General features: G+C 36.9%; 1 protein-coding gene across 1 annotated transcript in view; it reads left to right on the top strand.

Annotated features, from left to right (window-relative positions):
* The window catches only part of LOC136760594 (collagen alpha-2(IX) chain), a 38,801-nt gene that overhangs the window by 19,409 nt on the left and 3,697 nt on the right, over positions 1-15,695 (top strand). Inside the window, exons 13-28 of the mRNA XM_066716076.1 lie at positions 156-209; positions 1,203-1,256; positions 1,833-1,886; positions 1,988-2,041; positions 2,830-2,874; positions 3,304-3,357; positions 3,449-3,502; positions 4,272-4,325; positions 6,044-6,115; positions 6,200-6,235; positions 6,719-6,763; positions 6,879-6,911; positions 7,955-8,101; positions 9,449-9,625; positions 10,281-10,371; positions 10,671-10,748. Of these exons, the coding sequence (XP_066572173.1) occupies positions 156-209; positions 1,203-1,256; positions 1,833-1,886; positions 1,988-2,041; positions 2,830-2,874; positions 3,304-3,357; positions 3,449-3,502; positions 4,272-4,325; positions 6,044-6,115; positions 6,200-6,235; positions 6,719-6,763; positions 6,879-6,911; positions 7,955-8,101; positions 9,449-9,625; positions 10,281-10,371; positions 10,671-10,748 (1,102 nt within the window). The remainder of the gene's footprint in view (positions 1-155; positions 210-1,202; positions 1,257-1,832; positions 1,887-1,987; positions 2,042-2,829; positions 2,875-3,303; positions 3,358-3,448; positions 3,503-4,271; positions 4,326-6,043; positions 6,116-6,199; positions 6,236-6,718; positions 6,764-6,878; positions 6,912-7,954; positions 8,102-9,448; positions 9,626-10,280; positions 10,372-10,670; positions 10,749-15,695) is intronic.

Genomic DNA, 15,695 nt, shown 5'->3' with positions numbered 1-15,695 from the left:
AAGAAAGTGGCATCTTACTAAAAAATAAAGCTGCAACTGAGTACAGTTCTGTAGTTTTCTATTAGCTGGTGCGTCAAAGTTTTGATTTAATCATTTAAACTGAAATCATACCAGTTTAATGTTGAAATGTAATCATGGTTCTCACCTTGTTTCAGGGTGATATTGGACTCCCAGGTCCTATGGGTGAAGAAGGACCCAAAGGTGAAATTGTGAGTAGTATTGTCCGTGCAACATGCTATTAAAATTACATTTTTATAATATCCTTCAACTCGGAACACACCTAACTGTTAAGTGATAAGAAAAGATGCTTTACTTTAAACATAAAAAAATGGCTATTTAATTTTCTTTAGTCCTAAAATACATTTGTATTTTAGAAAATCATTGTCTTAGTACTACACAGTTTCAGTTATGTAAACCCAGGTATCACAGCATCACAGTGGAACTTCTGCATAAATAATACCATCTCTTTTTCCATTTAACAGAAGCTGTTTTTGTCATAGAAGTTTCATTATCATGGCAGGGACACTACCATGAATCTGATGAGTTTCCCTCATTTATGCTCATTTACATATGCAGTATTTTAAATCTGACAAATTTGTATACACATTTTAATAATTCTATACATGATGCAATAAGCAGTACAGGTCAGAGCATTCAAATGTAAAATTTCTGGAAATGTAGTAGGATGTGTGCATTTTCTCATCCCTCCTGTAGTATCAACAGAAGACACAGCAAGTTCAATGAATGGTGATTCCAAATTGGGGTAAAAAAATTTACGGGGGGGGAAATAATAAATTAAATCTAAATTAAACAAGCAAATAAATAGCAAAAAATTAACTAGATCAATTAACAGAGCGCACAAATGAAAAGCTGAAAGCCAAAGATTCAAGTTGATGTAATGTAATATTGAAATATATATACAACATAGTAAACAGGTGTCAGTCGGCTCCCACAAAACAATTCACTTTCAAAGGTGAGGTTTTTGACTATTTTGTAATGTAATGTACGAATGCTGTGCCCATTGCTTTTCTGTGAATACTCCAGAAAAATATTATGCATGACAAATGATGAAAAAAAAAGTTATTACATGCTATTATCATATAGATTTGAACATGTGCGTAGAGTTTCTGAGAGTCACGTTCTACAAAGTGAAGGTTTGTGTTACTTTGTTCTACAAGTATACATGTATCATTCCATTATAGGGCCAGTATGGTGTGCAAGGGAGCCATGGGACAGCTGGAAGGAAAGGTGAAAAGGTATATCTTCCTCCATCATTTTCTCCACTTGAAAGAAAAATAGCTGTGTTATTTACTGACAAATCCACCCTCTTCTCTTCATAAAAATATCCCAATTCTGAGGTCATTTTGTCTTTTTTTTTTTTTTTTTACAATGGCAGCAGAACATCAGAAAACTAGCTTGGACTTGTGGATAAATATTGATGCAGAAAGATTAATAGAACTTCTGCCCCTGATTTGTTGACTTAAACCTGCAGTGGAGTTATTAAGAAACTCTCTGAAGTTATAGGTTTTTATAAATATTTTTTTAAATAGGTTTTTTCTCTCCCCATAAAAAAATCACAATAATAAAATTACACATCTACATCAATGCATTACATATTCAATATTATTTTACACTATGTTCTATAGTAAAACTCATCCATTCATCTTATTGAGTACCTTCATCTGATCTTCCCATCCTAATACACCAGCATCTTGTAACATTCCTTAACAATATCTTTATTATTTACATCCAACGAAACACATCACCTAGCTGTGGGCTTCAGAACTGAATGAAGGAGCCTTTTAAAATGTAATAAAAGTTGTTGTCAACAGGGATCTAGGGGAAAACCTGGCAAACAAGGTGCAGATGGACCCATGGGCGAGAAGGTAGGACAGAGAATACGTTGTGTCATTTTCATAATGTTCCCCATATTTGTAATGTCTATTTGGTTGTGTTCTAATGCTCTCCATATTTCCAATGTCTACAGGGTCAAATAGGAGCACCTGGATTTTCAGGAGACACTGGGGAACAAGGATACATTGTAAGTGAGGTCCATTTATTGTTCTGCTTTTATTAAACTGATCTGACACTGCTGTATGTATATTATTTACTGTGATGTTAAGTAATATTTTTTGTAGTAAATATGTATATTGTACAACTATAGTCTCTGCAATAATACTATGTTGAGCTAATATTAAAACATTTTCCTGGGTCCCAACCATGGCAACCCTCAACGAGTTTAATTATTTGAAAAATTAGTTCAATCTTTTGAGAACTTTCCATTTGCGAAGTGGAAAGTGAAAAACTACACTTAGTACACCTAGTTACAATGCGACATATATGTTTAACCTAAATCCCCCCTGTAATTTATAAAATGTGCAACTTTAAAAATAATCCCCTGGAGTACAATTAGGAATTATATGAAACTTACTTTCTTTACTGAGCTACATCAAGTTTTGGTTTGATGAATAGCAATACAAAAAATATATAGCTATGAATTTAACAAAACTTTAAATAAATTATTTTAAAAATGAGTTAAATCTTGAGAAATTTACTCATTGCAGACAGCTAGATCAGAGTGTCATTCAGTGACTTCTAAATAAGTGGAAAGCAGTATACCATGGCTGCACTTAGTACACCTATTTTACAAATACTGTATGTCTATTAAGACTTATTGCAACTTACATCCATAATTCATTTTTGATATAGATTTCATGAAATGAGACGTATAATGAAAGATATTGAATACTTTAAAACTTTTTTGTGAAACCGTATTCCAGACATTGTGCATATTCAAACTACTTAATGAGGATGCTTTCTGTGTTACAGGGGTACCCAGGAATTCCAGGAGAGAGAGGAGGCCCAGGCGAGAAGGTACCCAGCAAATACTATTGTTTTAAATTGTGCATGAGAATGTGATTTCTCGTTTATAGAAAGCGTCACTTCTGGTTAAAGGCTTGCTTTTCTAAATGCCTTTGGAATCCTATAGTACAAATCCCCTGTGTCAGGGTACTGGTCTTTTGGCATAGAGTTAGTCACTCTGCTGGTGATGCTGTGCAGAGCAGGGTACTGAGAGACAATGGTTCAAATTTGAGCAGGGGCTCTGACCACACTACACTCTGATTAAACTTATTAATGTTAAAGAAAGCAAGATTGGCTCTTTAATATTTTTAGGTGTCTTTATTTAAAACACAAAAAACTGTAGTGGTCTGTTTGTGTAGAACAATGATAAGTGAAGTGAATTGAAATTTGTATTCTGAAGCAAATTATCAGAACTTTGTTCAATTATTTTCCCTCATCCAGGGAGATATCGGTATGGGAGGAATGCCTGGTAGTGATGGAGACCCAGGACCTGATGTAAGCTGAGGTTCCTCAGAATGAATTTGAATTTTAAATCATGCAAATACTTTACAATAAAACAGAGAAACTGTAATTTCCATTTCTACAGGGTCCTTTGGGTGTGCCTGGGGTAATAGGAGATCCAGGGCCTTTTGGACCTAAGGTAAGTCTGAAAAACAATTTGAATTAAGTTTTTGATGGCATTTGTGAAAGTAAATAACAACAACAAAAAATGTAGTAGAATCCCATCTCATTAGGTTCTGGTAGCATTGTGTGAAATTGTAGTTTGGTTGTATTTTGGTTTCTGACAAATATGATGAGAGATCAAATGTGACAGTGTTCTATCAACCTATCAATCAAGATAGTTATATCAACTATCTATCAGCTGCATTCCAGGGGTTTGTTTCATTCCAGGACTCCCTGACCCAAGCCCCATATGTGCTTACATATCAAACTAAGGAGTTGAGAAGTTTATCACATCAGATTGTATATAACCTGCACTGTAGTTCAGAGGTGTCCAAACATGCTTTGCCCCACCTGCCCATATGATTGAGCCGCCATGCCTGGGCAGCACACAAATAGATACAAACAGTTCCTGAGGTCCATATAAATCCTAGAATATCAAATCACAGTACTTTTTGGTAGACTATAGGCCTTGTTGTAAGCAATTTGACAGGGAAATACACAGAATGAAGGACATCTTTTCATTTTTACTGCAGTTATCATACAAAGACAAATTCAATCACACCATTTGCCACTGATAAATACATTTCACAATCACACCAAATTAAGTCACATAAAATAGAGAGAGAAGGTAATCAAATGAGAATAGATAAAATAAACAATAACTGACAAAGCCACAAGCTTTGTGTTTGTGAAATGAATACTGAATACTTATACTGTATGTAAACGGTATTGTTCCTTTCCAATAGGGTGAAAGAGGAGATCCTGGACCCAGAGGACCCCCTGGGAGACCAGGCACCCAGGTAAGATGTCTACTGAGGACAAGAAATACATAGGGCTGCATGTTCAGTGTTTTTTATGTTGGTCTGTGCTCATTTAACAAACCATTAAACAATTATATATGTTCATTTTCGATATACTGATGACTAACAACAGCAAACATATTTTTGTGATCTAGGTTAAACAACAAGTGTTAGTCCTTGTATAGCACATGTTGTAAACTGATAAAAGTTAATAAACAGGAGAAATTTATAAAATGTAAGTTAAAATGTACGTGATTTCACATACAGTGTTTAAGGGTCAGTAGACTTATGTGTACCTGAAGCCTTTTTTCTGTGATTCACTAAAGAGTGTTCAGAATATTGGCTGAAAAAAGTCTGGTAAAGGCTAGGTAACAAAGACATAAAAACTGAAACCACCAAGAAGGAAATGGTTTTATTTCTAACGGCTGATGACCTTTCATTAAATCCATTATAAACATTATAAAAACACAAGTGAAAGTATAAAATAATTTGTCTCTGATGTTAACCATGATGATTAGGAGAAAAAATTATAACCTAGAACATACTCATATCACAGGAAGGACATACAGATCCAGATCCAGAAGCAGAGCAGAGCATACAGACCAGATACAGAACCATAGTCAGGAATCAGCTTTTCAATCCATCAGTCTCTCTGTAAAAAACCCTGATTTTAGGTTTTGATAGTATGACATATTTTTTGGAAATACTTTTGTAGCAGTCCTCAGATCACCCTTTATTTGCACATTTGTCATTAACTAATTTATTTTTTCATGATTTCACAACACAAATTAATTGGAATTCTCCCTCTCTTGTCTCTGTAAAGTACAAAGCTAGTTTACGTAACTTAAATTGGTAATTAAGGAGTTACATTTCGAAAGCCATAAGCTCCCGTCACCAGTGAAGAGTGGTCACTCCCTGGACAGTGCAGGCGAGAAGACACCCAAAGCCACAAACAGGACTACACACTTGTATTGTAACTAGCAAGTAAACTAAATATAAAAGGAGCAAAGGAAAGAGAACATATATAATCTGCCTCCTCTGGCCTGCACTAGTTATCTGCCTAATGTGTCTGTGTTTGTTTTCATGTATAACATTTTTTAGACTCTTTTAATAAATGATCTTGTATGTGTTTTTAAATCATATCCAAGCCTAATGAGGAAATCACACTGTAAATGTATACATGTGAATTGTTAGATATACAAATGTATTATTATAAATATTATTTACTGTATAAATTAGGTGTTCAAAATATATTTTAAATATTAAAAATGCATACTGGAATTCTACAAATATGTTTTCCATGTTGGCTACCATTAGTGATGCATACTTGTGTAGTGACTTTGAAATTGTAGTATTATTCTGACCTTCCTAGTTATTGTTTCTATACTAAAAGTGAACTGCACAGCCAGTGTCACACTATTTTAAGAATATCTGAGCATCAGTCACCAATGGAAAGAGGAACATATTGTAAGTTCCCACAAACTGCACTCACAGATCTGAAAACCTAATCCAGGAGACTACATTACTGTGTGAAGACAACTGTCAACAATTTAAGTTACTATAAGTGATATTCGATTCACATATACATCATTAACTCAGTTCAGCCAATCTTTAAATCTTTAAAGTTTTCTATAGAATGAATCAATGTTCAACAAACTTTAATGCTTTATTGTTTGGCAGAAAATGACTGATGGTTGTGTCTGTTTTGTGTATTTCAGGGAGCCAGAGGAGCATCAGGGGACCCAGGGCTCCCTGGGAAGCCGGGACCTAAGGGATTGAGTGGACAGCCTGTAAGTAACATCCTCGGATTTCAGTTTCCAACTATTTATTTTCTGTAGATTCAAGCTTCTTATGATTTTAGTTTCCCTTCACAGGGAGCTCAAGGAGAGACAGGACCAGATGGTGATAAGGTGAGTTCACCTTCAGTTTTCTTTTTAGCCACTGTTTATTTTATTTTCCCTTTCCTTTTCTTAACCTCTTTAAAAATACCTGCAAAATACATAGGTCAATGGCCTACAGACCTTTCCTAAACATCTGGCTGTGCTTCAGTCAAGTTTTGACATCATTATTGACACAAATTAATCAGTTAATGAAGTAAGTTAATAAATGAATACATGTTTTCTCTTCTACTAGATTTTTAACACTTGACTGATTCTGTCATTGGGCTGTAGAAGGGATGTGTAGAGTGTTTCACCATTAAAACAGTTATGATCCAAGCCCCAAAACAAGGCCATTATTTCAGTGACTCTCATGACATTTATATATTTTTTTACTTATTCATAAAGCATTTTCAGTTAAGCTAAAGCAGACTTATGTGGCACTTCAAAGCTTCATTGTATTGTTTTCAAATTAGGGGATAAAACTGTACATGTGGCAAATATTTTCTTTTTTAGGGTGATCGAGGAAGACAAGGTATTAAGGGTGCCAAAGGAGAAAAGGTAAACAAAAGATAGATGAATCTTATTGTCCCAAGGTATCTTTTTACATTTCCTGAATTTCAAAGCTTCCAAGGTTTTCTCTACATTTACATTTATTTTTTCCTTCTGCCTACAGGGAAGCAAAGGAGATATTGGAGATAAAGGATGGGTATGTATGTTTAAAGCGATACATTTCCTCTTCAATCCCCTAAAATGTCAAATATCAATTTGTTCAGTTCATTGGGAACTCAAGACAAAAATGTAAATGTAAATCTTAAATGTCATGTTTATCTCCTCTTGCACTACAGTTCTATAACTTAAACTGCAGAGCAAAAGAACCAAATTAACAAATACCCGACAGTCAAGTACTTCTGTAATATACCAGACATCAATCTTCAGAGACAAACTTTTAAACAACAAGGTCACATTTTGACATTTGAAGAATGTCATAGATTCTATTTTATTTTATTTTATTCTATCTCAAATCATTGGTTGTGCATGACACTCACTGCATGATGAGAAGGTTGATTGTCTAAAATAAGTATGACAACTTTAAATAAATGTTGTATAACCTGGGCTTTATGGTGCTCTTAGTGGCAAAAGAATAGAAGACTTCCACAATATTTCTTAACCAATGGGTAATACAAGGTACAATCTACCATTTTTAGCCATTCTACCAGGATTTAAATCTACCATCTGCAGCCTACAATGGCTCCTGTTAGATTTCCAGGTTAAGGTTTTTACAGGGTAACCCGCTCAATAGTCCTTGACAGACATGTCTTCTATTAATGTTTTCACATTCCCAGATAAGAAAAAAACACAATTCTTTAGTAGTCTATTCTGTAAATGTTGCATATCTGTGACTATCATGCAAGTGTTATTATTCTCAGAGTAGAAGCAATAATATCCAATTTGTTCAGACTGGTGGGATCTTCCCTGCTCTCCAGCCCTTGTAAACAGCAGAGATTTGCCAAGTATTCCCAGTTAAGGACTAATCAAGTTAAGGCAATTTAATGACAGTCTAAATCAGGTGACCTATAAAACCTGTTGGAGTGGGGATATCCAGAATCCCAGCTGGAGACCCCTGGTCTACGTTTACATCTTCTACACAAATATTGCAAAACTGTTCTTCTTTTGCAAATATCCTTATCAATTGTTGGGCCTTGTCAAGGAGTGTTGCTTAGTTTCTTAAGCATTTTACTCTGTTTCCAGCAAGGTGTGAGGGGCTCTGCAGGCCCTGATGGTCCAATAGGACACAGAGGTCCCCCAGGAATTCCAGGCTCCAGGGGAGATACAGGTCCCATTGGAGATAGTGGGCATGTAGGATCAGCTGGGATAAAAGGACTCCCAGGCCCACCGGTAAGTGTACAATGTCAAACTGTATCAACAAGATGCCTTTATATAGATGTAAGCAGCTTGTAGAAACTAAGGGATGTATGCAATTGGTTTTGTTTTCCACATGTATAATGCTATTCTATTCAAATACAGGCATTTTTATTTAGAGAGAATGTGGAATTCAAATAGCAATTTTCCCATTGATGCTTAAGGTAGTAAACTAACATTCTCCTATTCGCAAAGCAATGAGAGAATTGTGTTGATGAATCACTTTAATTTGTGTTTTCCCTGTCCCTAATTATAACAAAATACCTCAGGTAAAGGGTATCAGATATTTTCTCCTGTGAATGGGTTTTTTTTCCAGCTCCCACTGGGAACAACTATTATTTGTGAGTGTCAGGACAATATGTCACAGTGTTCAAGGTATCATTTTTCACACAGACACATTTTTAATTTAATATATAATTTTATATTGTGGTCCAGAATCTCAATCTGAATACTAAATTACAGTATTTTAAGGAAATGTAGCCATAAGAACCATAAATATGTATTCTTAGAATTGATTTATGTATATCTTCCACTGCAACCAAGAAACATGGATGAAGGGGCTGACCTGTGTATCAGTTTTTTAGTATTTTTTACTTTTGTACTTTTGAGCTTGATTACATTTTTTTTATTCTGTATTTTCTACATTTCTATGCAGAACAATGATAACATTGACTCATTTAATTGTCTTCAAGGATATTACTACCTGCTATGTGATTAAGATTAGGTTTATCTGTTGTTTTTAAAATATTACAAAATACATACTTCTGGTACAGGGCCATACATGTGACATCACTATTGCCCTGAAAAATACACAGATGAACAGGAAAGACCTGACTACCCTGGTATCCCTTATATGATTTCAGAATGTTTGAGTCACCCCAATCAAACTTATTTTAAGAATAATCAAAACATCATCTGTCTAGTTATATATTTGCTTCATAATTATGGGCTTTCATGTCCATTCAGCTATTGATGCATATGCAATATTTTGTTTTAAACAGCCAAGTTGTATTAAATTGACATTAAACAGAAAACAAAGCTATGCAATTTAATTACATTTTAAATAACAAATAGATTATTTAGAAAAGCCTGGAATGCAATGATTTGTCTTTGCACCTAAAAAATAAGTATTACTGATGGATTTTGTTCAGTATAGTACATTCACCATCAAATAACATTGCTAAAAATAGTTAATTATAAGCCTGCTTTGTGTTGGACAGCTAGGTGGACCAACCTAAATTAACAGAACAGTAATACTAAGGTAGAGAAAATTAAATTAGATTAAAATGCCTAATAAACAATGTCCAAAATTATGCTTTACAGGGTCCAGGCTTGAGTGATGCACAGATCTATGAACTTTGCAGAGCTGTGGTAACCGGACAGATCTCACAGTATGCAGCTTCAATCCGCTCCAAGTGTGCTGCAGGTTGTCCCATCAACAGTAGGACCCTGATTGGACCTCCTGGAATCAGAGGTCTGCCAGGGCCTCCTGGGAAACCAGTAAGTGTGGCAGAATATGCTGTTGTCACAAGTAAACCCACGATTCTGTAATGTATTAGTGAAATATTGTTTTAAAGAAAGAGACCTAGGCATGGGCCAAATCAAACCTTTCACTTACCGAAATAATAATCCCAGTGCTTGATTGCTCAGGTCTGATTGTTTGACAGACAAAGATTCCTCTTTCTGCCGAATGTAAAACCAATATACACTGTAATTTTATATTGCAATTCATTGGATTTTCTATGTCATAAATGAGTCTGCACAGCACAGCTGGGTACAATGCTTTCCTGACTATCTTTCAGTCCTTCCATTTGCAGATTTTTAACAAACAAGAAAAAGACAGGAAGGGAGGTGGAGCATCTGGTTGTGAAAGAGATATGCATTTTGGATTGTCCCATTGGTGTGATCTTCTCTTATTAACACAACCATGTGTCTTTTCTTGTCAAGGCAGTGCTCTGGATATAATTGTCAGAAGTGGTGGATGATAAAGACCTTTGTTGTCCTCTGTATTGGGATATTTAACAGGAATCTGTTGGTTTTCACTAAGAAGTCTCTGAGTTTTCTAAATAATAGCTACTTACTACTCTTTAAGCAGTCATTTTCAACCTATACTTCTCATCACATGACCAAAGTACTCCTCATTAATTAATTTCAGGGGAAATCAGGATTAGCTGGGTTTAAAGGAGCCCAAGGGCCAAGGGGAGAAGTCGGCTTGCAAGGACAAAATGGTGCGAATGGACAACAAGGTATGATCACTTCTTTCTTCTTCACTTCCAGAAGATCTCTGGGGTTCTTGTGAGTCTAGGCAGGTTCCTATCTTTGTTGTAAATCCAAAGAGCTATATTTACGTAGGTACAGCAGACCTCAACCTTCTTTCCCAGTTCATCGTAGCATGTCTATGCAGTAGTGCCACTAAGGCACTATGTTATGCTGGGCAGCCAGATGATGATTGACCTGGAGTCACTGAAACTATGGTACATTTAATTTGCCTTCCTTTTAAATCCCACTTGGCTATCTGCTTTTCCTATTCCTTTTTGAAAACTAGGTAGGAAAGGTATCAAAGGAAAACGGGGTGAAGCAGGCATAGGACTGCCAGGACATGATGGACTTCAAGGGACTAGAGGTAGGACTTATAACACATTTACCACAATGTACAGCCACTTTGTTGCAAAGTGACACTTGTTTATACAATATGGATGTCTCCCGAAAGTTACGGTAGAGCTGACGTGTGCATAAGAACTGAATATTTTGCCTTTACAGCTGTATCCTGACCAAACAAGAAGTTTTTATTTTTTTACATTTTTATTCATAAGAACATAAAGTTTACAATTGAGAGGAGGCCATTCGACCCATCGTGCTCATTTGGTGTCCATTAATAACTAAGTGAACCAAGGATACTATCCAGTCTATATTTATATGTTCCCAAATTTTTCTCGTCAACCACATTGCTGGGGAGTTTGTTCCAGATTGTGACAACTCTCTGTGTAAAGAAGTGTCTCCTGTTTTCCATCTTGAAGCCTTGAAGCCCAATTTCCATTTGTGTCCCTGGGTGCGTGTGTCCCTGCTGATCTGGAAAAGCTCCTCTGGTTTGATGTGGTCGATGCCTTTCATGATTTTGAAGACTTGAATCAAGTCCCCACGTAGTCTCCTCTGTTCCAGGGTGAAAAGGTTCAGTTCCCTCAGTCTCTCAGTAGGACATTCCCTTCAGACCTGGAATAAGTCTGGTTGCTCTCCTCTGAACTGCCTCTAGAGCAGCGATATCTGTGTGGAATGTGGAGCCCAGAACTGTACACAGTATCCAGATGCGCTCTAACTAGTTCATTGTACAGTCTGAACATTACTGCCCTTGTTTTAAATTCTACACTTTTGACAATATATCCTAACACTCTTTGCCTTTTTTTATTGCTTCCCCACATTGTTTGGCTGGAGAAAGTGAGGAGTCCACGTAGACTCCTAGGTCTTTCTCATGTGTTACTTCATCTGGTTCTATTCCTCCCATAGTGTCATTATAGTGGACTTTTTTGTTACCTGCATGTAATACCTTGCACTTGTCCACATTGAATTTCATCTGCCAGGTGTCGGCCCACAACTGAATATTATCTAAGTCCCTTTGAATAGCCTGTGCTGCTGAGATTATATCTGCTGAGCCACCTATTTTAGTATCATCTGCTAATTTGACAAGTTTGCTAACTATCACAGAGTAAGCAAAGGCCCTAGTACTGATCCCTGTGGATCTCCACTAACAACCTCACTCCAGTTAGAAGCAACTCCTCTAATCGACACCCTCTGTTTCCTCTACATCAACTAGTTCATAATCCATCTACTTACATTAACCTGAATGCCTACAGCTTCCAATTTGAGGATCAGTCTTTGGTGTGGAACCTTATCAAAAGCTTTCTGAAAATCTAAGTATATCATATGTTTTCACATGATCTACAGCTACAGTTGCATGTTCATAAAACTCTAATAAATTAGTAAGACATGATCTGCCTTGTCTAAACCCATGTTGACTATCTCCAAGAATATGGTTTTCATTAAGATGCTCCTCTATTTTCTGTCTAATATTTTTTTCCAACATTTTACAAGTAATACAGGAGAGACTAATGGGTCTGTAATTTCCTGGCTCAGTTTTGTCCCCTTTCTTGTGGATTGGTATGACATTTGCTGTCTTCCAGTCAGTGGGCACATCCCCTGTTCTACGTGTCATTTGGAATATTTGAGTTAGCGGCCTATAAATTTCCCTCATTTCTTTAAGTACTGTTGGAAATCTACCATCTGGCCCAGGTGATTTGTTTGTTTTTAATTCTGCTAGTCCCTTTAGTACCTCCTCCTCATTTATCCTGATCTCTCTTAGGATTTGACTGGACTGGTTGTTATCCTGTGGCATGTTATCAATTTTTTATTTTGTAAAAACCTCTGTGAAATACTCATTTAGAACATTTGCCACATCTTGTTCATTTTCCAAGATACTTCCATTATTTATTATTATTTGCCCTTCATCTGTTTCACTTCCTCCTTTATCTTGGTCATTTGAAAAGATCAAATCAATGCATGCATTCTCTGCTTTCTAACTCAATTTGTCAGGGAACCAACCAATCATTTACCATCTCAACCATCTCTATTTCTGCTTCTTTAGTCCCAACTGGGCTTTCCCAGTCTATGTTTGGGAAATTGAAATCCCCCATTATAACAGCCCCATCCTTGCTACATGCAGTCCTGATTACACTGTACAATGGCAACATCTTTTTGAATATCTGAATAACACACTCCTACTACTAATCCTCCCACAAAGACCCTGTTTCGTTACTGGGATCTAATATGAGTTCTTCTGCCTCCATGTCATTTTTGACATGTAATGCTACCCCACCACCTCTGTCCTAAACTGTGTGTATCCTTTCAACTTGTATTCATCCCCATCAATTTCTGTAAGCCATGTTTCCCTCACTCCTATAACATCATAGTCACATGCCAGCACTGTGGCTTCTAGGTCTAACATCTTGTTCCTTATACTCCTGGCATTGAGGTACAAATACTTCAGGACTTTCCTACTAGCAGTTTCCCTTTGTTTTCATTCCTTAGTGGAACATCTTCCATTGTCAGAGCTCCCTGCCCCCCTGGTTCCTAGTTTAAAAGATTCTCAATTACTCTGCACATACGCTCTCCCAGTGCATTAGCCCCCCTTCTGTTTAGATGTAGACCATCCAGTTTGTACAGGTCCCATCTATCCCAGAGGAAAGACCAATGCTCTATAAACCTAAACCCCTCTTCCCTACACCAAGATTTCAACCACGTGTTGAACTTTCTAATCTCTGCCTGTATCCCTGGCCTGGCACGTGGTACCAGAAGTATTTAGGAGAAAACTACAGTGGAGGTTCTGCTCTTTAGCTTCTTTCCTAACTCTTTAAATTCGTCTTGCAGAACCTCTGCCCTCCCTTTTCCTATGTCATTGGTTCCATGATCAGTGGATTCACCCTGGCTTTGGCCAGTAGCCCGTCTACTACTTTAGGGAGATCTGCAACCTGAGCACCAGGCAGGCTAGATACCATGTGGGTCTCACTAGAACACACTGTGTGATCTACACCTCAATTAATCGAGTCTCCTACTATAACTACTCCCTGTTCTGGGGGGAAGGAGTGGGCACCATGGTGCTCTGGTGCTCAACTCCCATCACCCTCTGAGCTGTCACTGTCCAACTCGGCGTCCAGCAGTTGGAACCTGTTGGGCATTTTTAGCTCTTGGGATGTCTCATGGGTTGTGGGCGCCCTTTTCTACAGTTATGACCTACTGTAACCCAGCAGTTCTGTAAACTTTCCTGCTCTAAGGTCTCAGTTCTCCTAGGTTTTGGCATGCACACCATCTCTCTAATGGGCTGATTGACTAATTATTCCATATCACTAATACAGCACAGATCAACAAGCTGAGCCTCAAGATCATGGACCTTCATCTCTAGGATTTCAACATGCTCACAATGTTCACAAATGAAATCCTCTTGGATGAGTTCATCCAGGAAGGCAATCATTCTGCAAACATGACAATGTAGTGGCCACATGCTTATACATTTTGCAAGTCTTTGTTATTTTTTATATTTGTTTGTATTTTTTGTCCCCTGGTCAACTGCTTGACTTATTTTGTCAACAAGAAACAGCGCAGCTTTAAGTACCCTTTTGTCTACCTGCCCCTAATTCACACCTAACTGGCACCAACTGGATCCACTTCACTGACATCCTGCTAGTCCTAGACTAAATCACCTTTCCTTCAACCTATTTACTTTCACCAACTCAGCAGCTGTACCGAATTGACTTAACTTAAGGCAAACTACGGACAAGATTAACTTCAATTAAGGCATACTAAGACTACCTGAAACTAGGAACACCAGAAGATGGCTGCCTTTCATCTGTACTGTCCTGTGTCTGTCTATGGCAACTTGTAAAATTTGTAAATCTTGTAAATCCTTCTGTTTCAATTATTCAATTATTAATTTGATTTTCATTCAATAATAGTTTAATAATATGTACTAGCAATGTGAGCTGCCATGCAAATGCCTAAACATTAGTGTCCTTGTGGCAATGCTTTCCAGTCATAACAGCAAAATAAAATGTAATACAAATGTATTATACTAACTTATCTATCTTGCTAATTTATACAATCTAATTAACCAATCAATTAACTTTTCCAATATTTTGAAACCACACTCAACATATAGACTACTGGTCTACGTTAAATCAAATGGGAAACATACCTGTACGTTCAAGTTCAAGTGATTTAAAAATAAATATCCTATATAGGTAATATCTGGCTATGCATGTAGTTTACTAAATTATATATCAATGTGTTTTTGTGGTCTTCTTTCCTTTTTTTCTGTCATTGCTAGCATCGCATAAGGGTGTTTGGCTTAGATTTAGGCAGGGACGGTAGGGACTACCAATGCCAAGGGAACGTTGAATTGTCCCTACCAATAATTGTGATACATCTGAAACGTTGAGTAATTTTATCCACTCCAGAAAGAGTTAACTCTATCCAGACTTGCTCCTACTACCTGAAAACCAAAACGCTAATTTGATTGTCTTCGGCTTTAGGTTCTGAAGCTGGGGCGCAGTGAATGCTTCAGTAACGTTATTAATGAGAGGAAAAATGTCCTGGCGCTTTAAATCGAATGGCACCCTGGGATTTGTAGGTGTTTGGAGTTTTGGCAAAGATCTTTACCTTTGGCAATTAGCAGACAAGAGAACTTCAGAACCCATAATGCATGACTTATAGCGCGGCTGAAGTCAGGGACCATGTAGAGTGTTTTTATTCACTGAGGCTTGAAAGTGTATGAGGAATCGAGAGTAAAAGGTAATTCTATGGGCTTAAAATAAAATTTAAAAACCCAGTCAATCTGTCATTATTGGAGTCGTTATTCCTGTTGTTTTAATTGGACTTCTCCAACAATATAAAGAACTTCAAAGTTGAAGTAGTGATTTTATTTTCTTGGATGACAAGTAGAATATTCAGAGCATGACTGGCTTAGAAATGCTTAAATCCCCCTGTGAAATGTCATAAGAAACAAGCATTTAAAGGGTGTTTTAAA

This window comes from Amia ocellicauda, chromosome 10, assembly GCF_036373705.1.
Source record: "Amia ocellicauda isolate fAmiCal2 chromosome 10, fAmiCal2.hap1, whole genome shotgun sequence".
NCBI lineage: Eukaryota > Metazoa > Chordata > Actinopteri > Amiiformes > Amiidae > Amia > Amia ocellicauda.
The sequence above is the reverse complement of the archived record's forward strand: the minus strand, read 5'-3'. Positions and strand labels throughout refer to the sequence as shown.